General features: G+C 42.2%; 1 protein-coding gene across 4 annotated transcripts in view; it reads left to right on the top strand.

Moving 5' to 3' along the window:
- Positions 1-26,723, top strand: part of LOC139342996 (vesicle-fusing ATPase) — a 35,383-nt gene that overhangs the window by 5,554 nt on the left and 3,106 nt on the right. The window contains exons 2-21 of one of the 4 annotated variants that reach the window (XM_070980360.1): positions 8,481-8,498; positions 15,059-15,144; positions 17,398-17,497; positions 17,598-17,637; positions 18,279-18,445; positions 18,588-18,695; positions 19,764-19,839; positions 20,365-20,520; positions 21,225-21,424; positions 21,511-21,676; positions 22,371-22,445; positions 22,920-23,107; positions 23,322-23,417; positions 23,529-23,685; positions 23,976-24,109; positions 24,343-24,489; positions 25,052-25,186; positions 25,355-25,468; positions 26,028-26,083; positions 26,430-26,487. In XM_070980360.1, coding sequence (XP_070836461.1) covers positions 8,481-8,498; positions 15,059-15,144; positions 17,398-17,497; positions 17,598-17,637; positions 18,279-18,445; positions 18,588-18,695; positions 19,764-19,839; positions 20,365-20,520; positions 21,225-21,424; positions 21,511-21,676; positions 22,371-22,445; positions 22,920-23,107; positions 23,322-23,417; positions 23,529-23,685; positions 23,976-24,109; positions 24,343-24,489; positions 25,052-25,186; positions 25,355-25,468; positions 26,028-26,083; positions 26,430-26,460 — 2,250 coding nt within the window. In that variant the 3' untranslated portion in view covers positions 26,461-26,487. The remainder of the gene's footprint in view (positions 1-8,480; positions 8,499-15,058; positions 15,145-17,397; positions 17,498-17,597; positions 17,638-18,278; positions 18,446-18,587; positions 18,696-19,763; positions 19,840-20,364; positions 20,521-21,224; positions 21,425-21,510; positions 21,677-22,370; positions 22,446-22,919; positions 23,108-23,321; positions 23,418-23,528; positions 23,686-23,975; positions 24,110-24,342; positions 24,490-25,051; positions 25,187-25,354; positions 25,469-26,027; positions 26,084-26,429; positions 26,488-26,723) is intronic. The other 3 variants (XM_070980362.1, XM_070980361.1, XM_070980363.1) reach the window with 3 other exon arrangements.

Below are 26,723 nucleotides of genomic sequence, written 5' to 3'. Positions count from 1 at the left end.
ACCTCACCACTAGATGCCACTAAGTTCGACACGGTGGACCTTTAAGGTAACACTAATCTCTATAAATAGAATCTGTATATGAATGTAGAATCTGTAGGCGTGGGACAAGATTTTGGTATCAGAAGCGTTCGAGTTTCTATTTTGTTTGTAGTCTTACTGACAATCACGTTTGAGCGTGCTGTGGCTGTATGCAGATAAACAGTTGTTATGGACAGCAAAACAGGCGGAACGCATTGGCTTAAATGTTTTCTTTGAACCCATCAGATGGCTTTTTGTTAGCTTCTTGCTTTTAAATATATCTGCATTTATATGCAGATATCTGTTTGTGGAGATTAACCAAATTCTCAAGTAGCTAATCAGACTGTAAATAATGACCAGTGCACAGAAAAGGAAGTCTTGGCTCAGGTAGCTGTTATCTGGATATCCATTGCCAATATTGCCTCCAGGGGCTAAATTGTCATCAAACAATAGCTGGTGGATTCTTAGACTGAGTAAACACAGACAGTATTCTTTGTTTCAAGGCCATGGATAAGCAAACAGTAAGACACTTGGACACACTCTTGGCTGTGGCTGAGACTGAACTGGTGACCCTCCATCCACCAGGCAGGCTCACCATCTGGCCTTGAGAAAGCCACTGGATTAGAGAGCAGCAACCCAAAGCTGAAGCATGTAAACATCACAAATGTTCAAGAATAACATGGTTGAGCCCATACTTATGTTAAACTTACCGTAGTGTCTGATTAATCCTGTTATTACGGGTAACCGCTGTGTACAAACATCTTGCTGCTCTTGTTGGTTTTCATCATTTCTCCCAAATTTGAAGAAACCTTGTTTGGAGTGTGGATGCACCCAGGTTAACCAGTGAAACACTATTGTGCTGCATGTTGTGGATGTGAAACAGCAGACTGACTCAGAAGTGAAAATTTGAAGATTTAATTTCAAGGTATTTTAAGGCAAAAGCCTCAAACTCAATCCAACCTCTGACAGATGCTTCAGCTATATTGAAATTCTCCCCATTGCTGCCAACATTTGTTTAGTTTCCCAACAGTGCAGCGTTCGTGCTTTTTATGTTTCAAGGACAACCTGATTGATGTAATTGTGTCATAATCAATAGACAGAGATGGGTGCTTTTGTTTGTACGATCAGAGGGAAAAAGACATGAAACACACGCCAGCTTGTGTAATGGAACAAGTGAGTGGGCTGCTAAAGATGGCAGCTCTCCCGATGTGTGTCTCTCCTTCTCCGTGGTCTCTTTCTCTCACCTCTTTAATGAATTGAGCAGTTTATTCCCTTCATAATTTCCCTGTGGTTCCACAATCTATTGCTCAGCAACTGTTCACCAAGAGCTTGTTATTTGCTCCTCTGCTTTTGCCTCTGTTTTAGCACCCACACCCTATTTTGGAGGCAGCAGACTGCATCGTCGACATCTCTGTCACTCTGCTTCAAACTGGTTTTTATAATCCTGATTAATGACCTGCACCATACTCACCTGGACCAACAACCAGTTATATACCTGCAACAGCAGCAGAACCACCAAAACATGCATTTTCTCTGTCTCTCCACTGCCATCCTCTCCCTCTGCAGCATCAGTCTTTTCATGAATTTGAAATTTTGGAATCACAACAACTAAAATGTGACTCATCTCCAAACAATTTCCTCATAGATTTACAGATTAAGCAAGATGAAACAACAGGATAATGAAATGAAAAGTAGCTCCAAAATCCTGTACTGTAGTTTTGATTCAACATTTTTCTCTAAAACTTCATTTTCAAGGTGATTTTGAAATTTGATTTATCAGTGCATTCATTAACGTATCTTTAAATTATGTAGCTACTGATTGTTTTACATTGTTTTTTTTACAGACACCTTTTTTTTTATATCAATTAATAAAGTCCTTCATACCGTTTACATGTCATCTGTGGTCCTCCCTACTTTGCTGCCTCAGTGGAGTGACAAGCTAACATGGCTTAACTGCAGCTCACTAACTTAAAGATGGATGTTTTCTGCAGCTTGTGAGTTAGTCAAATTTCTATTAAATGTTTCTATTAACAAGATAAAATATGTAAATGCCAACCAACCCTGAAAATGTGTAACAGTAGCAGCCTCATTTTTAGTTTTTTGTGTGTGAGTGTGTGGATATGTATGGGCATGACGCATCTGTATTAAACCACGTACATGAGTATATTTCTTCTGTACATAGAGACTGTGTTTGTGCCTGTTGCATACCTATTCATCTGTCTACCTGCTTGTTTAGTATGCGAGTAGGTGTGTCTAGGAATGTGTGTGTGTGTGTGTGTGTGTGTGTGTGTGTGTGTGTGTGTGTGTGTGTGTGTGTGTGTGTGTGTGTGTGTGTGTTCAGAGAGAGATAGCAATGGCTAATCCCAGAGTGTCTCAATGCAGGGCCTTCCTCTGTGAGCTCTGAGCTGAAGCTATTTTTAGAGAGCCAGTCTCGGCTCTGGGGCAGCCAGCACAACAACCAAAGCTAACACACAGATGCACACACACACTGTACACACTGTGTTTCTGGGAGTGTCTACGTCTGAGCCTGTGTGTTTGTTCACTGACGACAGGAGCAACTGTGTGGGTGTTGGCATGTTTTATTATTATTATTGATATTATTATCATTTATTTTGCTGCCCTAGCACATCCATTTGAAGAATTAACAAATATTGATGGGTTAAGGCTCAGTGATCGATAATATCACAATATTAATAAGAATATTTATGTAGTATTAATACGTGACAATAGCGACATGGTGAATTTGACTAATAACTAGATAAAGGACATTGATGTTAAGTGCAGGGAGCTGTGTTGCACTGCTATGAATTCAGTCACTACTTTTATAAGATTTTGAATTAATTCATGATCCTTAAAAGAATTGTTTCATATTTTGGTAACTATGCTTACAACAGGGCTGCACGGTGGCGCAGCAGGTAGTGCGCGTGCCTCACAGCAAGAAGGTTGCCGGTTCGATCCCCGGGTCAGGCGGGGCCTTTCTGTGTGAAGTTTGCATGTTCTTCCCGTGCATGCGTGGGTTCTCTCCGGGCACTCCGGCTTCCTCCCACAGACCAAAAACATGCTCATTAGGTTAATTGATGACTCTAAATTGTCCGTAGGTGTGAGTGTGAGTGTGAATGTTTGTTTGTCCTTTCATGTGGCCCTGCAATCGGCTGGCGACCGGCTCAGGGTGTACCCCGCCTCTCGCCCATTGTAGCTGGGATAGGCTCCAGCCCCCCGCAACCCCGAAAGGGATAGGCGGTATAGATAATGGATGGATGGATGGATGCTTACAACAGTTGCATGAGAAGATCGAGAGCACTCTCATTAAATGTAAGACTATGTAAGACTAAAGCTGCCTCTTAGCTGAGCTTGACATAAAGAGGGGGAAAGAGCGAGCCTGGCTGTGTCCAAACGTAATAAAATCCACCTACTAGAACCTCTGAAGTTCACATTATATCTGGTTTGGTTAATTTATGGGAATCACAAAATGTTGAGTTGTGATTTTACAGGGGATTATAGCAGAAAGTCAATACTTCCACCCAAGAAATAGTCCAGCACAAAACTGCAGCTTGGCATTTTCAAAACTGCTGACAGAGGCAGGCTACATGTTCCCCCATGTTTGTAATTATGCTAAGCTAACCAGCTGTTGGCTGTAGCCTTATATCAGCAAAAATGGTGAACTATTGCTTTAAGCAGGACAGTGGTTGCAAAAGTCAAGAGTGGACGCACATGACCACCAGGAAAAATGAGGAATAAAGCTGGAGTTGAATAGACAGGAGACATTTTGACCTGTCAAACACAGGTGGAACTAAAACCAACACTATTGGCCAAGCCTGGACTTCCTGTCTGGAGGGACTTCCTGCTGGGCTGGCCACCTGATTTGCCTGGAATGTCCTGTGTTAAGAATGAAAAATGAAATGGGTTAATCGAGGAGAAAACATCCCACGGCAACTGCAGTCACTCAAAACTGTAGATTCTCGCCCTCAATTACTATCCCAGGCCAGCTCTTCTATTTGCTGCATTGCAATAATTACTTGGACAGAACCATCGTTAATGTTATTAGCTCCAGCGCTTGTCACAACAAACAATAATACAATATGGTCATACCATTTTAATATGATTCCACAGAAAGTCATGATAAAGCCTCCCAGCCATAGTGAGTGTTTAACGGCATACACAGCATTTGTGAACACGACCCATCCATCCAGTTTATCTCCTTGTCAGCTTACAAGTGCTGGCTGACACAGTACACTACCTTAGTGGATTGCATTTAGATACGACCATTCAAAGTCGTGTTTTGCCAGTCACTGCTGTGCACCTGAGTGGTGGTTCCCGTGGCGTGTTGTTTTTCTTGCAGCAGAGCCATCGATGTAGGGCAGCGCTAGAGGCAGGCGTCCTTTCCTGTGTTGGTTTGGAGATGGCGTGGAAGCACTTTGAACACAGTCAGGTTTTGAAGTGCACTCGCTGATGACCTCTGAATGATGCTGTGGACTCTTCTCGAGCTGCTTGCACTTATGTTCACTTCACAGACTGAGAATTATGCGACAGGAAGTGAAAGTTGGACGATCATCTGCAGTGGATGAATAATTGGCTGCTCACCCAAAATAGCTCCAAAGCTGAACATGGCCCGTGTGATTAATGGTATCCATAATTATTAACACATTTTTAGACTTACTTTACGTGCCCTTTTTTATTCTTTGCAACATTTGGAATCTCATGAGAAAAATGGCATTTTGTTTTTATAAATGATAAGAAATGACATCTGACAGGGAAGAATTAAACATGATTTAACACCATCCTCAACCGCAGACTGCCAAGAAATTACTTAGTGTGTTATATTTGAATGGAAAAGTGAGTTGGCTCTTACAGGGAGCTTATTAATTTCATAATGTGCTCCATGAGGGCCGATGGCAGATATTGAATTTGTGGCTCTTAACTCCTAAGTGCCCAGCAGGAGCTAATCAAGGGCTTTGTAGATGATTTTGGATGGTTCCTGTCATCTGTTGTAATTTGGCTTTTTATGAGCTTAATCAAGCATCTATCAATATCGGTATCAGCGTTTTTAAGCCCTGTTTATGCTTCATGTATTTATACTGTGCATGTTATTGCATATATTCCAAAGCTTGTGTTGGCAAGATACCATTAACTGCTAGCCTGGGCTCATATTTCATACCATTGGACGGAAAAGTCAAACAGTGGTTTCAAATTGAATTGCAGTGAAGTAAATGCAACAAATTTGTTTGACATTGATTTTTCTGTCATTCTGTGGCAAGATCGCAAAGCCAAACTGAGCGCAGAGGCTGAGTTGTATTAGCTTACATGATTAAGACTGAAAGATTGCAGCTCATTGTTGGGTTTTTACTCTTTTCTCAGTTGTTTTATCATACTGAAGAAGCTGAGTGTCTCTGTGCTGCTTCCCATAAAGTGATGAAGTGATTGAGTTCTGCCAGAGCTTTTCAGCATGTATAAGAACACACTCAACGCATTGTTTATCAAAAATCCAATAAAAGAACATCCTGATTAACTTATCTGACCATCTAATGCAGTCTAATACACCGGCCATGGAATAAATCCTCAGTCTGTTGAAGCGCTTTTTGAAAGCGCTGACTGTCTGGTCATTTTGGAGGATAGAGTTTGTGGTGCTGTGGAACTGCATTGCATGTTCATATAAATGGACTGGACATAATATTAGAAACACCTCTCAGTATGATGAATGAAGCACATAAACTAGAGCCTCCAGAAAAGCCATACTGTTCACAGAAATAAACATTATAACCATCATGATGGTAGGATTTATTGCACGACTGTTGTATTGGACTACATTAGTTATAGCTAGGTGTACATAATAAAGTGGCTACTGATATATGTTTTTATAACGGAATATATTTTTCCAGTGGGGGAAACTTGTGTGTACTTGTGTCTCACTCTCCCTTTAGCTCTGTGTTTGGTCTCCACCAGCTCCTATGGTCAATATCTGGGTCTTTAGCTGCTAAATGCTCCACTATGCAGAGATTCTGTTGATACAACATAAAACATTGCATCTTTAAAGCACTGCCAGCATGGACTATTTGATTAAAGCTGAGATCGTCTTCACGAGTCATGTTGCAGTCCAGCTGAACAGGGGACAACAGAAACCATGGTGTCGGCTGTGTCGACATCGTAAACTTCAGCTCTGCTGCAGTAGCGGCTTCATTACCCATCGACATCTCACTGGATACATCCCATGAGGCCCCGCAGGATGAATAATTTAATGGGAAGCTTGGAATAAGAGGAATATTTAGCGGGGAGGTGCAGGGAGTGACCGTTTCATTATGCGACCACTCCCTGCTTCTGCAGTGTTACACACACACACACACACACACACACACACACACACACACACCACTGCCAAAAGAGGGGAAAGACTTTTTGAATAATATATTGAAGAAACCATACAGCAGACTTGACACAGGCTCATGGGAGAGAGGCCAAATGATCAGTCACTGAAAGAAATAACATGGCTGAATTAAAAAGATGGAAAATTGATTAGGGTTTTAAAATGATTCATTTTTGCCGGAGATAATGATGTTTGCTGAAATGAATGCAATAACCAGTTAGACGAGGGCAGCAGTGAAGTAAAATCATTTCACAGAAAGCCCAGGGACAGATTATTTTTCTACAGAGAGCATCAGGCGATTGAACGCGACAGACTGAAAGAGATGATAGAGAGGATGTTTCAGCAGCAGGAAATCAAACATCGTAGAGGTTGCAGGGAAAAATAGCTTTAGTAAGTACACATTACTTTAACTTAGAGAGGAGCAGCTTTGAAAGGGCGAAAAGAAACACCTGAGCCAGCAGCAACTCAGAGGAAATCCTTGGACAGCTCTTGGTCTCATATCAGCAGGCCAGACAACAGGCGGTGGCTGAAGCTGTGTTTTCTCCAAGTAAATCAAACAAAGAGACTGTTGAAGCTTTTATTCGTGTCTGCACGCTGTCACAGCACTCTTTCCCAAAAGTCAAGAGCCACTCTAAATAATTGTGATTTACGTCTCTCCATGTAAAGTGTTTCCAGCCTGTGTGTCGGAGCCTTCCGTTGGCTCGCCAGATAAATCTTAAGGAGTTGGATGATGATCACACAAAGCTCTACTGCTCAAATTAGTGGCATTTTTTTCTTATTCATAAACTAATCTATGTTTTTAATGGTGAATTACTGTAAGGTTTCTTCTGTCCTCTAAGATAAACAAAAAAAAAAATTTCAAATTTTGCTACCTTTTGACAGAGCCAGACTACCTGTTGGCCCCATCTCCCAGTCTTTATGCTAAGCTAAGCTAACTGGCTGCTGGTTGTGGCTACATATTTACGACGCACACACGAGAGTGATAGCAATCCTCTCATCTAACTCTAAGCAAGAGAGAGAATAGCAAATTTCCCACAGATTTTCAACTATATTCTTTAATATGAGTCATTTTTTATGCTTTCATAATGTATTTTATGAACTCTATAAAGTGTGTGATTTAATTTCAAGCCAATGCTACCAAGTGTTCTGCTCAGTAAACGAAGCAGAAAGCCAAACTGGGAATTCATGCAAGAGAAATGGTGTTAACGTGAGCGCTTGTTAAAACTTGTTCATGTATTTTCTTCTGATATTCTTCCACTACCTGTTATGTCCTGTCTGTTTGAGCATGCAGGCTAATGCTAACTGATCCAGTCCTAACAGACCAAACACAAAGCAGTAACTAGTGCTGGTGTGAATCGCTGCCCTTCCTCCACCATGATGGATTTAAATTCTGCTTCACAGATTATGGATTTCCAAATGCATTAATCCATGATTGATTTACAGCATTGATTGAATGACCTGTGAAATGAAATTACCATAAAGGCACAGTGAAGGTTTGCAGTATGGTCACACTGATGACACCCCCCCTCTCTCATCCATTAACAATTTACATTCACCCACCAGAGAGGAAAATCTGCTGATTCCGGTCCCTTCTATCCATCTTGTCTCTTACCACAATGAGACAGTTGGCACCTTGTCTCTAATGTGGAGAAGAGATGCAGCCTTATGATGAACATAACGCTGTATGTTTGGCATGGCACTCAGCAGACAACTCATCATCAAACCATAACCAGATTTGGGGTGAAATTCGTAGCTGGAAAATGTGCAAAATTGGCAAAAGAAAAATGAAGAAATATTGAAAAATGGTTTGAATCCAATCCAAGCAAACCCCAAATCTGGCATGCATGCACCTACCCCAGGTGATCTGTGTGTGTGTGTGTGTGTGTGTGTGTGTGTGTGTGTGTGTGTGTGTGTGTGTGTGAGTGAGTGAGTGAGTGTGGCCTGCTTGAATGAAGCCATACATGTGAATGCGACTTGAATGCACCTGTCTTCAGCTGCCACAGCTTCGCACCTCAACCTCTGCAGCTTGCTGCTTTAAGTCCCGCTCTGTCTCAAATACTGTCTTCTGTCCTTCCTCTCTGCTTGCCCACGCTGGCGCTACAAGGTCGTAATATTTTTCAAGGTATGTATGGATACACACCTGTCAAACTTTCAAAACGAGCTGCCGTCTTCCTCGTCATGTGGGACATATGTGCTACCCTGACAGCGTGCTAACAGTCTGTGGCTCTCTGGCTGGAGAGGATTGCATAGAGGACGTGCATCACTGCTTCCAGCCCCATGCTGCAGGTTAGATACCTGGCTAGCACCTCAGGAGACAGGCAACCATTCACATAGCAGCAACCCTAGAATGTCTGGCTTCATTGCACTCAATGGCTGAGCTGCAATGTAAGGCTGGTTTCACATGTTGACACATTGGAAACATCCATGAATCACCCCCCCCACCCCCCGTCACACTGCAACTGCGCAGTCTCTGAAGCCCAGAACAAAATGGGTTTGTTCCATTGGGAGCTCACCATTTTGATTCAAGTGGCTGGTAGTCTGAGCACAGATTGAACCCAGTGAAGTAGATTGGTATTATAGCACAGTAGCCAAGTTTTGCTAACGTCTAAGATCCTCTATGTAAAATGAAGGTTGATATTCAAGAAATCTGATAGAGTAATAATGTTGTTTTAGTCGAGCAATACAGTGGTTGATGGTTATTTAAAATGACCCTCCGCTCAGAAGTTTTCCTGTCAGTATGAAACCTTGTCTGCCTGTTAAAAGCTGCCTGAAAAAGTTTGCTCCTTCACAAATGGTGAACACCTCCATATAAACTTCTCCATCCATGTTCAGTTTGTTTCAGCATTCATTTATTTTCTTCTACTTGACCTGACGCTTCTTTGACACTTAGATCAATAACGAGTGTTTGTAAGGTTAGCCAAAGAGTGACAGAGGATAGATTAGTTCTCTCCAATGATAGAGCAGATGGCGGGCTTTGAAATGTGTAAAAACAAAGATATACATGGACAGCAGAGACGTCAGTTGTGCTTCAGGAGTGGATTGCAACGTTTCAAAGGATGCTGTGATCAGAGGTTTCCAAACCCAGGCATGCTCCACGGGTTAGATACTGTGTGAGGTGAAAGCGACTTGCGAATGGATGCTCTAAAGACAACGGGAGGCTGGTGACTGTGGTCACAGTTTAAGTGGTTGTCAATCAGAGCTCATGGAGGCAGATAAGGTTTATTAAAACACTTAGTGTCTGATTGCTGTGATGAAAATTCGCCCTGCATGGAGTCACAGCTCAGTCACATCTGAACACACATGCACATATTTTTAGATTCAGTTTAACTTTCCGAGCATACGGAGGAGGACCTTAGTGTCAGACTTTGAAAAGCCAGCTTTAGATCATTCTTATTGTCATCTTGTCATCTTTGGAATTCATTGGAATTGATATGAACCCAGTCTGAAGTTCCGCAAGTCCCTGCCTTTATTATACATTGACACGTCCCTGAACCCATTAGATGAGGAGGACTATGGTCTCATGGTCTTCATCAGTAGCTGATGATAGATGGCCTTTGGCGTGGGATGTGATCTTTCTCGGGCTGTTAACTGACTCTACAATTAGGTCACATGATGCCAGACTGCTGATGAAGACCCTGAAAAAAATGTTTGTTGACCTTTGAGTCAAGATTGTTTTGCTAGAGTGCAATTTCAGATAATATGAGACACATTATAAAGAACATGATTGCCAACCACATCCCAGGTTCACTTCTACGGGAGGTTCTGAAAGCTTGATACTGCATGTTTAAATATAGATGTGGTTGAACTGTTGGTTGAAAGGACTATAATCTTTTATATTTGATTTCTTTGGGAGATAAACACTTAAAAGACTGATTCTAACCAGACCATTTCAACTGTCATTGCGTCGGGCTTTAAATAAACCATGTTCTGATACTTGACATTCACTGCTTTCTAGGTTACCCACATGCTTTCTAGGGTAGCCTAGATGGGATGCAGTTTGCAGATACTTGTTTGCAGCATATTTGTTTTTCATAATGTTTTTGCTCTTTCCTGCCATCTCCATCATCCACGTCAATCTTTTTGCCACTGTGCTGTCCCTGCTGAAAGCAATATTTCCCATCTCCATTATCACAAAATGTTTTTCAACATGTATCACATTTGTGTTTTGTTCCACGAGTGAAATTGTTTTTCATTCCCCAGTTCATGGCTCCCCTTTTCAACAAAAATGGTTTTGCTCGGTTGTAATAATATTTGAGATAAAGACCTTAATAAGACCTTTTGTGATCGATAGTTGCTCAAGAAATGTGTGAATTGCATAATTTGCTTTGATACATGCAAGCAGCTAAGTCCTAATTATTAGGCACTGACGGCCTTTATAATATAAACAGAACAATAAACATGTACATGTGTGATATGTTCAGGCAGGAAGTTTGAATTATCACCAGACTCTGGTGCAGAGCACTGTGGTGTCTTTCAGCTCCTTGTTTTGGCTTTATGGCTCGCAGCTTTACTGTTTTTGCTTCACTCTCACAGCTCTCATCAGCCTCCAGCTACAGCAGGCAGCTGTTCAGCAGTAAGAGCTGTGATAAACCCACATGTCAGCGGGTCAACATAATGGAGCGTTTGTGCACATTAATCAACATTGCAGTGACAGCATCAATGTAAATATGTCTGGGTTAGCTTGATGGCTAATTTACAGCTGTAGTCCTGAGACAGCTACCACGTGCGTATATAAGGAGAGTAATATACGGTGATGATTAGTCAGTTTTATGTTGCTCAGTGCAGCTTTAATTTTGAGTTTAACTCCTGAAACATTTAGATTTTAAACTTGTTTTGATAGCCTTGATCATTATGTCTGAGTAGTTAATATATTGTTGATTTAAAATGGGCAATCTCATCCCAGACATTATGAAAGTGGAGGTGGAATTGACATTACAGCCCTGCTGTATAATATGTTTGTTAAGAGCACTGACAGATTCTATTCGGTAAAGAGAAGAGAATAACTATCCAGTGGCTGTAATGGAGTCGTCTTTGGGAAATTAACAACAAAGGTAAAGAACCGGTGGTTAATTTGGGTGAAAGGCCCCTTTAAGGTTTTTTTGACACATTGGTCTTGCTCTGTTTCACCTCTGTCTGGCCAGACTACAGGGGAGCAGGTGATGTGGGCACGATGCCAGCACTGCAGTGTTTTCTACCAGTTTGTCTCAGCCCTGATTCCCAGTTCCTCTCTATATCTACAGTCTTTTATTTTCTAATGTCAAAAAACACAGTTAGTGTACAAAAAATAAAGTGCTCTTTCATTGTGGATCTATCCCCATCTCTCTTTCTGTCTACCTCAACTTAACGCCTCAGGATGCCGTCATCTGTCATTTCTGTCTCCTGTCACACACGATAATTGATGAGAGTTTTTCTGTCATCAACAGGTTGTTGATGACAGATCTTCTGCTTCAGATCTCACATGCTTGGCACTTTATCTCATGTTGCACTGGTGGCTGGAAAAAGGACATGAAACAGCACAAACACCTTGCTACAAAATGTGGCAGAACTTTCGGGGGGACTTGGATGGTTACTAGATTTGGCTCGTCATCTTTATCTGGAATCTCACCCACCAAACAGTTTTTTTTTTCTATCCATGGCTACTCTCCTAATGAGGAGGCCTGACGACTGCTAAAAATAATTGCACTTATGTGCTGTTTTGGCAGGAGATCAAAGGAGATAAATGAAATCTTAGGCTGCTGCAGAGGGTGCAGCTTTGCAAGTCGGAGATCTGACAGTGGTGGATGCATGTTTATATGCCAGCTGGTTAGGGATTCACACACACTGTACCGACAGACAGTGAGTTAATACAATCAGCTAGATAACATGACCCCTGACTGAGTTGTCCACATGCATCCACTAGTGCAAACAAATGATGGGAATAATTTGAAATGGATATAATCTGACGACGCATAATGATGGACCTAAAGAGAATCATCACCTGAATCTGCAGCTTCCCTCGGCTTTACAGAGCATTATAATGAGGTTCAGTCTTTACAGTTTTGGTGCTTTCAACCACAGCGGGCAACTGTTGTCACCCCCCCCAAAAAATGGAGCATTTAGCAGCTGAAAAGCCAGATGCTCCCCTCAGGAGTGAGCATCTCGTGAACGTTTGTGTCTGTCAACAAGCTGCTATATCACAGTAGCTTTAAATGGAGCACTTTAGTTGAAGCAACGCGCAGATCAAACAGGGAACAGTAGGAGCTGACCTTATCAGTGTGTCCACATTAGGTGCCGTCTGACGAATTTCACAGCAGTAGCTTAAAACAGTTTGCAGCAGCGTAACCTCTGCTACCTCTGAGGGACAGTGCCTTTTAAGCCTGTGATAAATCAGCCAGCAGTAAAGCCCGATGTATCGTCGGAGGCTCTGCCTGGTTGCTTAATGCAGTTGCCATGGTTACCACTTCATGTGCTCAGGCTGCAGAGATGTGCATTGGAATTTCTCTGCGTGCTGAACCTCGCGGCCAAATCTCACTACCGTTCTTCTGTGCTGCAGAGACAGTTGTACTACAAAGGCTTTTCCATTTGTGTCGAAGATGAGGACATGGCAGTGCGTCCTTGGTGGAAATTAATATAACCCGTCTTATCACTTGTACAATATTGAGAGCCTGAAAGGGCTCAAACGGCATTGAATCTTGTAATGGGGAGTCAGGAAAAGGCACATTGATGCATAGGTGACTTCTCCTGCTTTATGTCTGCTACGTCCAGCCTGAGTCAGATAAAACTGATGAGATTGGCTTTTTTTTTTCTTTTTTTGAGACATTGAAAAATCCCAAATATGATTTCTCTGTCTCTGGCCAGCTGGTGATTCACACGTTACGTTTTGTCTCCCTCAGGCATGATAAGAACACTCATTCTCTTTCTGCAGTCATGTCAGAAATGCTAAATATGCAACATCTAGTTAGACTTTCAAAATAAAGCTGGCTGAGAAAGATTTCAGGTGACGATCACAGTTTGGTTACGCACAGAAACTGCTTGGCTACGTTCAGTAAAAGATCATGGTTTGCCTTTAAAAAAATCAATATTGAGCATTGGTTTCACACGGGAATGGAGTCCTGGGCTCCTGTTTGGCAGTTGTGTGTGTGGTGCACGACTCTACCCCAACCTCCACCAACAGGATGACGTTATTGCACCTTTGCCACCCTTTATGCTATTGTTCTTCATTCCTGCTTTGTTACCTCCTTTTGTAACACATGAATGCTGCTCAGTATTGATTCCTCACTTGCTTTGAGATAAACATTCAGAGTAATTTCCCTTCAGGCATTGCTGTTCTGTTTTTCCTGAAGCTGCTTACTGCCTGTTTGACAGGCTGCAGACGCTGAAACGAGTTCTGTGATTAACTACAATGTTGTCCTGCTTTACAATGCTGCATGTTCTTTCTGTGCTAATGCAGAGAAGAGTTTTTCATTTTTGCTATAGGCCAGGGTTGTCCACTTTTTCTATGCTAATGACAAAAATAAAAATACCCACTGTGACCTTATGTGAAGAATTTAGAAAAAAAATACACCATGTCACTGAAATAGTTCTCACCTTTCTAATAATAGAATTGAGGTGAAACCTTCATCACTTTTCCTGACGTAGCCCACTGTAATTCATCCTTCTAGACCTACAATTAGATCTTAAGTACTTGAACAAGTATTCAGATCCTTTACTCATATAGAAGCAACCAGACATAATTCTAAAATTTCTCCATTACAGATAAAAATCCTGCTGCTTTTCAATGTAAAATCCTACTCTGAAAAATAATTACGAACTGTCAAACAAATATAGCGAAATGAAAAGTATAATATCTCCCTCTGAAATATTAATAGTGGAGTTAAGAAGAGTCAAATTATATTTAAGTACGCTACTTGAGTACATATGCAGTTACTTTCACCACTGGCTGTCTCAGCAGGTGTCAGCAACGTCCTGTAACATCCAGAATGCTTCTACTCTGTTACCAACTTAACGTAAATATAGAAGTTTTTGCTAATTTCAAGTTAATTCAAATTAAAACTTCATGTTTTCAGAGCACTTGAGATCTTAGAAGCATGAGCTCTTCTGAAGTCTTTCGACTTGAATGAGTTTACTGCTGAGACTCCACTCGGCTCATTAAGTTAAGTTTCTAAGGAAACATCAGCAGCATATTACCAGTTAAAACTCTCTGCAGGCACTTGTCTTTTGTAGATTTGGAGCAAATATTCCTAATGGAATGCTGTGTGTGTATTTAATGCATGTTAAACTAAGTGCTTGTTTGTTTTCATCATAATAACACAATGCAAAAGAACAATAAAGGAACCGTTGTAGATTCGACTTCATATTTTAGTCAGATGGTTTTATATTTTCAGAACTCATAAGACCACTTCCAGCTAATTAGTCAGCCTAACTTCAGTTAACGCTGAAATGGAATGGAAAAATGGAAAAATAGAATGAATGTGTAAAATTCAGCCGTGTTGGAATTTTAAAATCCTGATAAAAGGACATGATTTTGCTTCTGATCAGCTGGAACGTTCCATCTAAATCATTGATCTGACTTCAATGCGTTGCATAGAGGTAGCGTTCAGAATTATATAAAGGAAAAAAAAACCCTCACCTGGAATATAAAATGTTCAGTCACGCTCAATGTGGTTCTGACGTTGCTCTTTTTCTCTGTCTTCCTCTTCGCAGACCATGCAAGCGGCGCGATGCCCGACAGATGAGCTGTCGCTGACTAATTGTGCTGTGGTGAGCGAGAAGGATCTGCAGTCAGGACAGTGAGTCGTCATCATCACCTATTCCTCAGTGCTTTTGTCAACATACAGCACACAGCACACACCCGGCATCTCTCCAATCATTTTCTCACCCATCCACCCACCTCATCATTCATGCAGAAGGTCACAGTCAATCAGCTGATATGAGGCTGCACGACTTGCAGGGTGTGATTATCGTGATCATTTCACTGGATATTGTAATAATGATAATTAAAGCTGCAAGAATATGATGTGGAAATTGGCCTTTCAGCCTGACTCATGGAGTATATAGTAATATGGTTCATTCCTCATTCCACCATCATGACAACATATTTGAAGTCTAACAAGCCTTTGAAACCAAACAGCGAAATACTTCATTTGTTATTACCTTTAAAAATGACCCATATAAGCATTTTATGATCTGATCCCTGACCAGTGTGATAATATTCAGAGCAATTAATCCTGACATGCATGCATTCATCATTTCCTGTGTATCCCTTGTGGAAGTAAAGGTCATATAAATCCAGCACAGGAATGGCCAGCAACAATAAAAAATGCTATGTAAAGTAAAAATTGCAGAATGTACATTAAAGTCAATTTCAGTTCAGTTTCAATTTTGATTCATGTGTTGCCAAATCAGAACAGAAGTTGTCTCCACTCTGGGTATTCATGTTACCCCAAATGCTGACATTTCTGTATTGACATTATCACGATCGACCCTGTAAATGATTTCAACTGTGGAACAAAAAAGCAGTTACACACACCCTTGTTTTTATTATTATTACTTTTTTTAAGTGTTTGCATTATTTTGACCATGACAGACCAGTTTGTGCCGCTGTGAAATAAAAGCCTCTCCAGGAGGTTTTGCATCCTGCGGCGTGATAACCGCTCAGACACTTCAGATGTCATCGCGTTCCTGCTGCTTTTATCTCGAGCGTTGAAGAAAAAAATAACGCTAATAAATTATGATGGGACTGAGCTGCTGACAAACAACAGAGGGTTTTCATAAGGGGTGACACATGCTCACTGCAGCAGCAAACATACGCAAGTGCGTGCATATGTAGTGTTGCATAGGTATGAGACACTAAAAGAACACAGCGACATTTAAAAAATAAAATGTATGGAGTTTCATGCAACCAGATCCTGTTAAGTCATGGCATAAATGTTGATGCACACATTAGCTTCCACCAAAATAACCTGTTATAATTTGAGTCTAATGAGCATGTCCTATATTTTTGCTGCCATGGCAACTGCAGCCTTGTGTTTGTCATTCAGTGGCACCAAGCAGCGAAGCTTTTTGGCTTCTTCTCTGGTATTTGCAGTACATCATAGTCTGATGATAAGGCATTGTATTTTTAAAGTCATGACTTGAAGAAGCTTTAACGTGACATGAATCTTCAAAAGGAAAGGGTTAACACCCAGTGGGATGATGTGATGTAATGCATTCCTCAGTGTCAACAAGATGGTTTTATTCTACGTCTGTTTCCGCCTCACAGCAGACTCGTCCTAAACTCTTTTGATGAGCCGTGTTTGCCGGAGTCCAGACCTTTGATTGTCAGGAGTTGACCTTTCTGCTTGATATCAGGCAACTTTTCAGCAATGCCTCGATGAAATTGGCCAGATCAGATAGCACCGCGTGGTTTCCAAACACACTGATGTGTGATGTATGTCATCTCCTTTCAGCTCCTCATCTCCTGAGAAGTGACCTGGAAAAATATCTGTGGAATACCTGAATTACTTAATGAGCTGTACGAACCAATGTCTGTAATCTAAAATGAAAAAATGAACAGACCCACAGAGATTTGTCACCCAGCTCTGTGACTCTCTGACCTCTCTGCAGCTTTTTACTCTCTTTTGGATAACTGCCTTGGCTCCAAACAGTAGACTGACACAGTTAGCAACTAGCTGATGAAGCTAGTCAAGCATTTGTAGCTAAAGGCCCATATGCCCCCTAGAACCAGGTGGAGACCAAACAAGAGCAAGAAGGAGATTGAATATTGGGCTAATATTTATCAGGTGGCCAGAAACTCTGAATGAATGCTAATATTGGTCCACATCTGTCCGACTGGATGTGTAAAAGGCAAGTGTTTGCTGAAACATTATTCATGTCATGGCCAAAAACTCTACTAATACACCTTTAATCCCCACACAGTAACTCTGGGGAAGAAGGAATGGCGGTTACGGGTTAAATAAAATGTACTGTTTGAGTTAGATGAACCAAAAAGAAATAATAACACATGGAATAAGCAGGGGTCCAACTGTCTCCTGTGTCTGCAGACACGTGACTGTGAAGACCACCCCCAACCACAAGTTCGTGTTCACAGTCAAGACCCACCACACCGTGACACCAGGAAGCATCGCCTTCAGCCTGCCGCAGGTACACGCGCACGCATGCACGCACTCACACACGTTAATTACTACTTGTTGGCTGGATGCTCACTCAGTCCTCATCTCTCTTTCACTTGTCTCTCTTGTAGAGGAAATGGGCCGGTCTCTCCATTGGCCAGGAAGTGGAAGGTATAACATTCTCTGTTTGATTGCTGCAAGTGAAGGTTAACTATACAAGCAGGACAACAAAAGCAAAGCTAACTGACGTTCACTTTGCTGCGCCCTGCTTAGATGCTGTCAAGCTTTCCCTTCTCGAGTGGCACAGATGCAGTATACGGGGAAAGATGACTGCTTGAAATAGGAATTTCTGAAACATGGGTCCATGATTTCTAAGTTTGAAAAAAGCAGGCTTCTCATTTCTAATTGGCGACAGTCACTAAAGTACTGAAGTATAGAAATATGTTGTTGGCTGTAAGTGAGGAAAAATGTCCAGAGTTTACTCTTTCAGGGTGAGGGGCAGTGAGGACCAGTGTTTTTTGGCAAACATAACTTCTTCCTCTCATCCAGTGAACAGCAGGATGCAGCTAATATTAGCCAGAATGTTGATAGCATCCATGACCGCCACACAGTGGGAAACACTGCACACTGCAAGTTATCATTCAGGCATTTATAATCTGCCCACTGAAATAATGGATGGTGTGGGACTCCAGTCGAAAATGGCGCATTTATTTATCTTATATGTTCTGCTCAGTTGCTTTTTGACGTTCTGCTCTGTGGTCTATACTGAAGATTGAACGTCTCAGATCCATTTGTCCCATCCGTCCCCTCAGTGGCCAACTACAACTTTGATAAGTCCAAGCAGTGCATTGGCGCCATGACAATCGAAATCGACTTCCTGCAAAAGAAGAGCACCGACTCCTCCCCCTACGACTCAGACAAGATGGCCGCCGAGTTTATCCAACAGTTCAACAACCAGGCCTTCTCTGTTACCCAGCAGGTTCGTGTTAAGGCATCCAGGCTCACACGCACATACACACTAATACAAAGACATGGAAGCACAGACACCTTTGGCTTTCTTTGCTCTTTGATGCTGCTCTGTAGGTTTTTTGATCATCGCCTTGCTTTTCTCCATCTCTCAGCTTGTGTTTAGTTTCTGCGACAAGCTGTTTGGCTTGATGGTGAAGGATATAGAGGCCATGGATGCCAGCATCCTCAAAGGAGAGCCAGCCTCTGGAAAGAAACAGAAGGTACCAGACCACACCCAGAGCAAAGCAGTCAAAGGTTCACAGTGACACCGTTCACAAATTAAGCTTTTACTAAAAGAAGTTACCTGCAACAGTAATGTCAGGCTGCCACTGAAAGGTCATGTTGTTCAGGTGTGACTCAATTCTCACACCGTGGTATTTTATTGGTCTTAAATTTCATTGTACCTCTGCTCCGTTCCATCCAATTTATAAGCCTTATGTTTTTCAGAGACGCAGAGGTTGCAGCTCTGTTCCTTGTAAACTGGACTAACATTGTTACCCTCCTGTAATTAATCTCTAATTAATATCCAGTCAGCTTGAAATAAAACTGCTTTTGAGGAGCATGATGGATATGATCTTGTGCAGTCACGCACTGCTCATAATGGATGAGCACTGCTCGTAATGGATGGAGGGGATTACAGTGGCATGCACTGTGAAATGATGCGCCATATGTTTACCATATATTGCCGCTGCTTGTGAATAACTCATTTTGCATTTAAACATCATCTTGATCCGCATATACACCCGTGTGACAAGTGGTGCCACTGTAATACAGATGAGCATCCTACTCCCCCAATTTATTGTACTATGCTCATTAACTATTCATGCACATCAGTACGGGGGTCCCTGAGGACAAAATGCAAAAGCAGCAAACACTGAGAGAAATGCACTTCACGTCTAAACATGCAGCAGATTCTATAACGCATGCAAAAGTGAAAATACAAACAATTTCCTCCCAGTTCAGGAATGCAGAATGAGTTGAAGCAAGACAAATTCTCCATTCTTCAAAACCAGAAATGCTGCAAATAACACCGTGTATAAATGTTTTATTTGTTGCATTGATGGGGTTTTTGGATTTTTTCTGCATTTCCTCACCACAAGTGTCTGATTGACAGGTGATCTCTGGACAGAGACACCAGTAATCCCCACAGATGTTGATATGTATAGATGAGTAAAGCACCTCTTGCATTTTACAAGATGTCACCCTGTAGCTAAATGAAGGAAGCTAGTTGTGGATATGCCACTTCTCTGAATGAAGCACAGATTGGTTGAACCTGTTTCCTCTGACAGATTGACATCGGGCTGATGGTGGGCAACAGCCAGGTGATTTTTGAGAAGGCAGAGAGTTCATCCCTCACACTTGTTGGTACGTTCTTAAATTCTTCCCACAGGCAGCTGATGTTTCCCACACTTTATCGACCTCAGGATTTGGGTTTTGAAGGAGCGAATGTAGTCAGAACAGTTTCATAAATGTAACACAAAGGAAATGTTTTTAAAAGCTGAGATGTTTTAGTGCTGAACAATGATCATAGTAAACTCATGGTGCTGCATGAATAATATGAGGCCTGTCGAACTGTCATGTACTTATCTATGTCCTCCACAGGGTGGCAGTAACATATTACAGTATTCTTGTATCATCTTCCACATCACCTCATAAGACACCACTGTTTGCTGAGGAAAAGGCCAAGAAGGACTGATAGACCAAACTTGGCTTTTATTTTGTGGTTTTTAAGTCAGTATCTGCAGAAACCCCCCTTTCCTCTCCATCTGACTACATCTTGAAGCATGGTTTATTTTCACAGCACTTCTTTTGTACTCATGTGATCACTTGTTTTAACTTATATATGTCTGTGCTTTTCTGGTCAAGCTGTTCCTTCATGTGTTTTAACAGGAAAGGCAAAGACCAAGGAGGCCAGACAGACAATCATCAACCCAGACTGGAACTTTGAGAAGATGGGAATTGGAGGTCTGGACAAGGAATTCTCAGACATTTTCCGCCGAGCCTTTGCGTCCCGAGTCTTCCCTCCTGACATTGTGGAGCAGATGGGTGAGAGTCCCCCTCCATCCTCGCTTTTCTCTTTGAGACTTTTCATATTTTTTGGTCATTATATCCTTGTTTTTCTCTGGATTTCTAAGATTTGATATTCCTTTGTCCTCGTATGACATACACTGTAAGTAATGTAGGTACTTTCATTTACTTTTGGCCTTTACTGTAAGCTAATAACCGATCTAATTATAGCAAAAATTGATTTTACATTATGGATCACACAGTTTGGTTAGTGTAACCTTGCTAGTAATTTTATATACTGTGTATTCCCCACGGCAGCAAAATGTAATATGCAGTAAGATGATGGAGGAAACAGGGTTAGTCACAGTACAAGAGCAGCTACTTGTTTTTCTCATACACACACGCACGTGCGCACACACACACACACACACACACACACACACACACACACACACACACACACAATAACAAAGAATTCATTTGATGGTTTTATGATTCATTTTATTAACTTTCCTCTCCCTCTGGCTTTGGGGACATAAAAACTATTTTATAGCATACATACATCTTTTCTCCTTCCAATGTCTTTTCCCCCTCTCCTGCCTCATCCCTGCTTTTTCCTCTGACTTCTTCCTCTCTTCCCCTTTCCTCTTACTCTTCATTGCCCCCACCTTACTCTATTTCCTTCCATTTTCCTTTTTCTTCCCTTTGGTGTTTGTCATCCCGGCCTGCTTTCTTTGTTCCAGGGTGTAAGCACGTGAAGGGCATCTTGCTGTTTGGGCCTCCAGGCTGTGGTAAAACACTGATGGCCAGGCAGATTGGCAAGATGCTCAACGCCCGTGAGCCAAAGATCGTCAATGGACCAGAGATCCTTAACAAGTACGTGGGAGAGTCTGAGGCCAACATCCGCAAACTGTTCGCCGAGGCAGAGGAAGAGCAGAAGAGGGTGAGAGACACTCAGTGTTCCTTTCTAAATGTTCGATTAAGAAAACGAAACCGAATTGATCATTTTTAAACTGGACCTGTTTCCAGCTGGGAGCCAACAGTGGTCTCCATATCATCATCTTTGATGAGCTGGACGCCATTTGCAAGCAGAGAGGCACGGGCGCCAGCAGCACGGGCGTGCACGACACTGTGGTCAACCAGCTCCTGTCTAAGATTGACGGCGTGGAGCAGCTTAACAACATCCTGGTCATCGGTCAGTACCATCAGAGGGCAATGATTCACCCCATTTACCATCCTCACCAGCTGTTTCATTCATTAGAGTGATTGTAGAGTACTGGCAGGTTTCACTCATCAAGTCATGCGGCCTACTTGTGACATACGCATGAGCACAGCAGGAGCTCAAAAATCATTGGTGAAACACTGCTATTGTGAAATGGCCCCAGATTGCAAACCCTCCAGTGATATTCAGTTTCTGTGCGCATTTTCAAATGTCGAATGACATTTTACTTTCCATGATGACTGAAATGCTGCTTCAGAGCACTCTGTTAGGCAGCACTCGCACCATCACTGTCACAACAGCCAATTAGGAGACTTCAGTTCCAGACATTGAAGAATCTATACATAGCAGCATTGTAGCTGCCCTGGAGGCTCTTGGTGGTCTCACTGTGTCACATTATGTTAGTTTTTCTTTCTGGATTTGGGAATGACGATGGACAGCCTTTAAAAGAGTGTTCCAAGTCAGATTCTCCGATCTCTCTGAACTGCACTGACTTACCATAAAGTGGTAGTTGTGTTTGAGGAAAAACTACTGCTAAAATGATGTGTCTTTGGAGCAGCATAAAAAGTGAATAGTTTGACTTGAAGTTAGAAAGGGGACAGACAGTATACCGCATACATCAGCCCTCCCTCCTGCCATTCTCTCAGTGCTGGTTTCTCCTTGTCTCCAGGTATGACCAACAGGCCTGACCTGATAGATGACGCCCTGATGAGGCCTGGCAGGTTTGAGGTCAAGATGGAAATTGGTGAGTGTTCAGCTCCCTCTCTTTTTTCTTCAGAAACAGCTCAACTTAACATTCTGGTTAAAGTTAGTAGGCTGGATTCGCCCTGAGTTTGACACACGTGATCTACAGGATGTGCTGCACTGCATTCTGTTCTAACATCAGTGCATTAACTCTTGTAGCAGTGGCTGAAGCATTTAGCTATCGAGCTAACACTGACAACTTAAGCTAATGTTAGTAACAAGTAAGTCCACAGCCACCATGCTTCTATCTTCAAGGGCCACAACTGACAGTATTGTTTATTACTGTATTCAGTTCTATTTTTGACTTGTCTGGTAGCTTTTTACTACATTTTTTCTGCTTTGGGACTTCATAATTATCAAAATGCTGCTGCTGTTTGTCTAAAACCAACTGCCAACTGTTTCTCTTAAGCAAGATGTGCTTTTTGTAGGATTTCTTCTTCTTTTTTTATTATCTTATCTTTTTTTTTTACCTCAGGTCTGCCTGATGAGAAGGGTCGTGTCCAGATCCTCACCATCCACACCAACAAGATGCGAAGCTTCAACCTGCTCGCTCCCGATGTCAACATCAAGGAACTGGCAACGGAAACCAAGAACTACAGCGGTGCAGAGCTGGAGGGACTGGTCAGGGCAGCTCAGTCCACTGCCATGAACCGACACATCAAGGTTGGATTGCTATTTATAAGAATAATCATTTCCCACTTAACTGTTTCTACTGTAATGGTTTTTTTTCTAACACTGAAATAATTAAATTTTCCTGTTTATACAGTGTGTCAAATTGTGGGATTGTAGGCAGAAAGTTGCATATATGTCATAGACACAATTTTTTCTCATTCCATTGTGTGAATTTTGAGGACACTATGTGTGTATTCTTTTCCAGGCTACATCAACAGTGGAAGTGGACATGGAGAGAGCAGAGAAGCTGCAGGTCACCAGAGATGACTTCATGGGATCCCTCAACAATGACATTAAACCTGTATGTACCAGGTCCTTTTCCATGCTCCTGACTGCAGAATACAGTATACTGTAACCCTGTAGTTTGAAAAGGAAAAACGCAGTTCCTAACACTACCTTGTGTTTTTGTTAGGCGTTTGGTACAAACCAGGAGGATTACGCCAGCTACATCATGAATGGCATCATCAAATGGGGTGACCCAGTCACTCATGTCCTGGATGATGGAGAGCTGCTGGTACAGCAGACAAAGAACAGTGATCGCACACCGCTGGTGACTGTGTTATTGGAGGGTAAGACAGTTTACTACGACTTATCCAACATGAACACATGCAAAATGAAAGCTGTGCACAGCCTCACACGTGAACATACGTGCTCGCTGACCCTCATGTAGACCCTTATGCAATTAGCCATGATGGCTGCTCCAGGCAGCTGCCCTCTGTGTTTGCTCTCAGACATTCAAAATGCTTTATGTAAAAAACATTTTTATTTGAAAAGCTTCACACATACAAATACAAACCCATGCAGACAGTAAATTGTACCCCTCCTCTCATCTAATCTCACCACGCTCACACCCCACCAGGACCACCGCACAGTGGAAAGACAGCCTTGGCAGCTAAGATTGCAGAGGACTCGCAGTTCCCTTTCATTAAGATCTGCTCTCCAGACAAGATGATTGGACACTCAGAGATCTCCAAGTGCCAGGCAATCAAAAAGGTAAGTGCTGCAGTGGGTTTTAACCCATGCTGTATGTCAGCAAACAATGAACCATATCAATTTAAACAATAGTTTATATGACTGTTTACTCTGTTTAATTGCCTCTTCCCTTTCACCACTGACTCCTCCTTTTGCTTTATCCACCAATTAATGTCTTCCTGCATCCACCCTGCCTCTCTTTCCACTATCCATTTCTTGATTCGCTTATCCCTCCCTCCCTTCCTCCGTCTCAGGTCTTTGATGATGCTTATAAGTCGCAGCTCAGCTGTGTGGTGGTGGATGACATTGAGCGTCTACTGGACTACGTCCCCATCGGGCCTCGTTTCTCCAACCTGGTACTCCAGGCTCTGCTGGTGCTGCTGAAGAAAGCTCCACCAAAGGTCAGAGTGTATCTGCACCCTGTGCATGGTATATCCTCTGTGCCATAGAGATCCATTTGCTGACCAACAACTATTAAAAACACATCAATGAGCCACACTGAGGACATACATACACCAGGACAGTGGTTCCCAATTGAGGGCTCAGGACCCCCCATGGGCTTGCAAGATCAATCTGGAGGGTTCTGAGTACTTTGGTTGAACGGGACACCTTCAAGTGACAGCCTGTGATGAAGGGTTGCAAGAAGATCGAAGTTTAATTTAAAGGGAAATGCCACCAATTTTACACATCAAAGGTGTAGAGGTGGTGGAGCTCACTGCTGCATATCCGAAAGGTTGGGAACCACCAAATGTCTTCTAATCCACCACTGAAAATAGTCCCCTTCAAATCAACTAAAATATGAAATTCACAATTGAGCAATGTTTGCTAAATATTTCAGCGTCCAACTATATATTTGTGACACATTTTACAGATTTACATCCCCTGTAGGAGTAAATGGGAAATTTAATTTTCCATGTACTGTAATTCACAAAGGACAAAATGAGTCATTTATTCCTCCCCCAGGGTCGGAAGCTGCTCATCATTGGCACCACCAGCAGGAAGGATGTGCTGCAGGAGATGGAGATGTTGGACGCCTTCAGCACAACCATCCACATCCCCAACATCTCTACTAAGGAGCAGCTAGTCGATGCATTAGAGGTATTAACAAACACATACACATGTGCACGCACACACACGCAGAGGAGGGGAAACTACTGTCATGACATTCATTCAAATGTAAATGCTCTCTCTTTTTTTGCCTTTTGGTTGGATGTTTTTGAAGGCGGTTTTGAAAATTTCCACCTTTCTTTGTTGTTGTTGTTGTAGCTGCTGGGGAGCTTCACAGACAAAGAGCGGGCCAGCATCGCGCAGCAGCTCAAAGGGAAGCGAGTCTGGATCGGCATCAAGAAACTCCTCGTCCTCATTGAAATGTCGCTCCAGGTACATGAGATGCATGAGCTCCTGCATTTCTGAGCCTACAGAGCACACGCGTTAGGGTCTTTCTCCAGCTGTGAGCATGTGTGTTTGAAACTTCCTCCAGGTCCACATGACTTCCTGTTGACTCTGCACACAAATGAATTGTATGAAATAATCTAATGATGCAGCTTCTCCACATTAACACATTTTAGTGGACTGCATGGATCAACTTGGACACTCAGAAAAAGACATGCATTGTTTTGAAGCTGTTCCCTTAAAGGTTTTCTGTGATACTGAATGCTCCCACAATACCAAAAGCACCTGCCAGCTGAGCAGGCTTTATGAACAAGCATGAGCACAATACAGGCATTTAACATGCCAGTCATTATTGACATTTGAGGGAGGAAGACTGCTTTGCTGTCTCCGATCACATTTGCCATCACATCACTGGACAACAGGGGATATTTAGTTACTCTATGTGTTCTGATGGACCTCCACGATGGCACCAGCTGTGGTGGCTGTCCCTCTCTTTTTTTCTGCTGTCAACAGACTGTTCCATCTCTCTCCTCCTCTCCCTCCTTAGATGGAACAGGAATACAGAGTGACCAAGTTCCTGTCTCTGCTCCGAGATGAGGGGGCGTGAGTACAACCGTCCTGCACCAATCTCATTCAGTGTCATTGCTTGTCAACACCCTCCATCAACTTCTTGTTATTATTCTTCAGCTATTTTTGTTTCTCCCCTCTTCCATCTTCCTTGTCTTTAGTCATCATGTGTCAATATGTTTTTATTTCCACAAACATCATTAACAGAATATACACAGCTCAGTGATGTCACACAAGAATACATATTGATTTTAAAGACTGTGTTTCCATAATGCACACGCAGAGTAGATGCTCATTGTGCTAACAGTGGAGAAAAATGCTGACGATCAGTGACCTCCTCTCACCAATATTGACCTTAACGGCTTTATTTTGCAATCACCAGGTTGCATGAAGGCGATCAAATCCGAATTTAAGCTGTCGGTTACTCTCTCTGTGCACTGGTAAGATCAACAGCAAAGTAATGAGATGTGTGCCTGAAGGTTAGGAGTACAAACCCTCCCTTTGCCTTTTAGCTATTACATTAGTATTTTACACATTTCAGCTTCTAGTAGGTGTTTTAATGGTGTGTTGGTGTGCGCAGTACATTTTACATGGAAAGCGTTTGCACTGAGGGTACGCATTTTTCAATGTGTACAACTGATTCACTTCAATTCATTTCTCACTCAGTTCAAAGTCA

Source organism: Chaetodon trifascialis, chromosome 15, assembly GCF_039877785.1.
Source record: "Chaetodon trifascialis isolate fChaTrf1 chromosome 15, fChaTrf1.hap1, whole genome shotgun sequence".
In the NCBI taxonomy this organism is placed as follows: domain Eukaryota; kingdom Metazoa; phylum Chordata; class Actinopteri; order Chaetodontiformes; family Chaetodontidae; genus Chaetodon; species Chaetodon trifascialis.
Note: the sequence above shows the minus strand (reverse complement) of the source record. Positions and strands in the feature narration are given on the sequence as shown.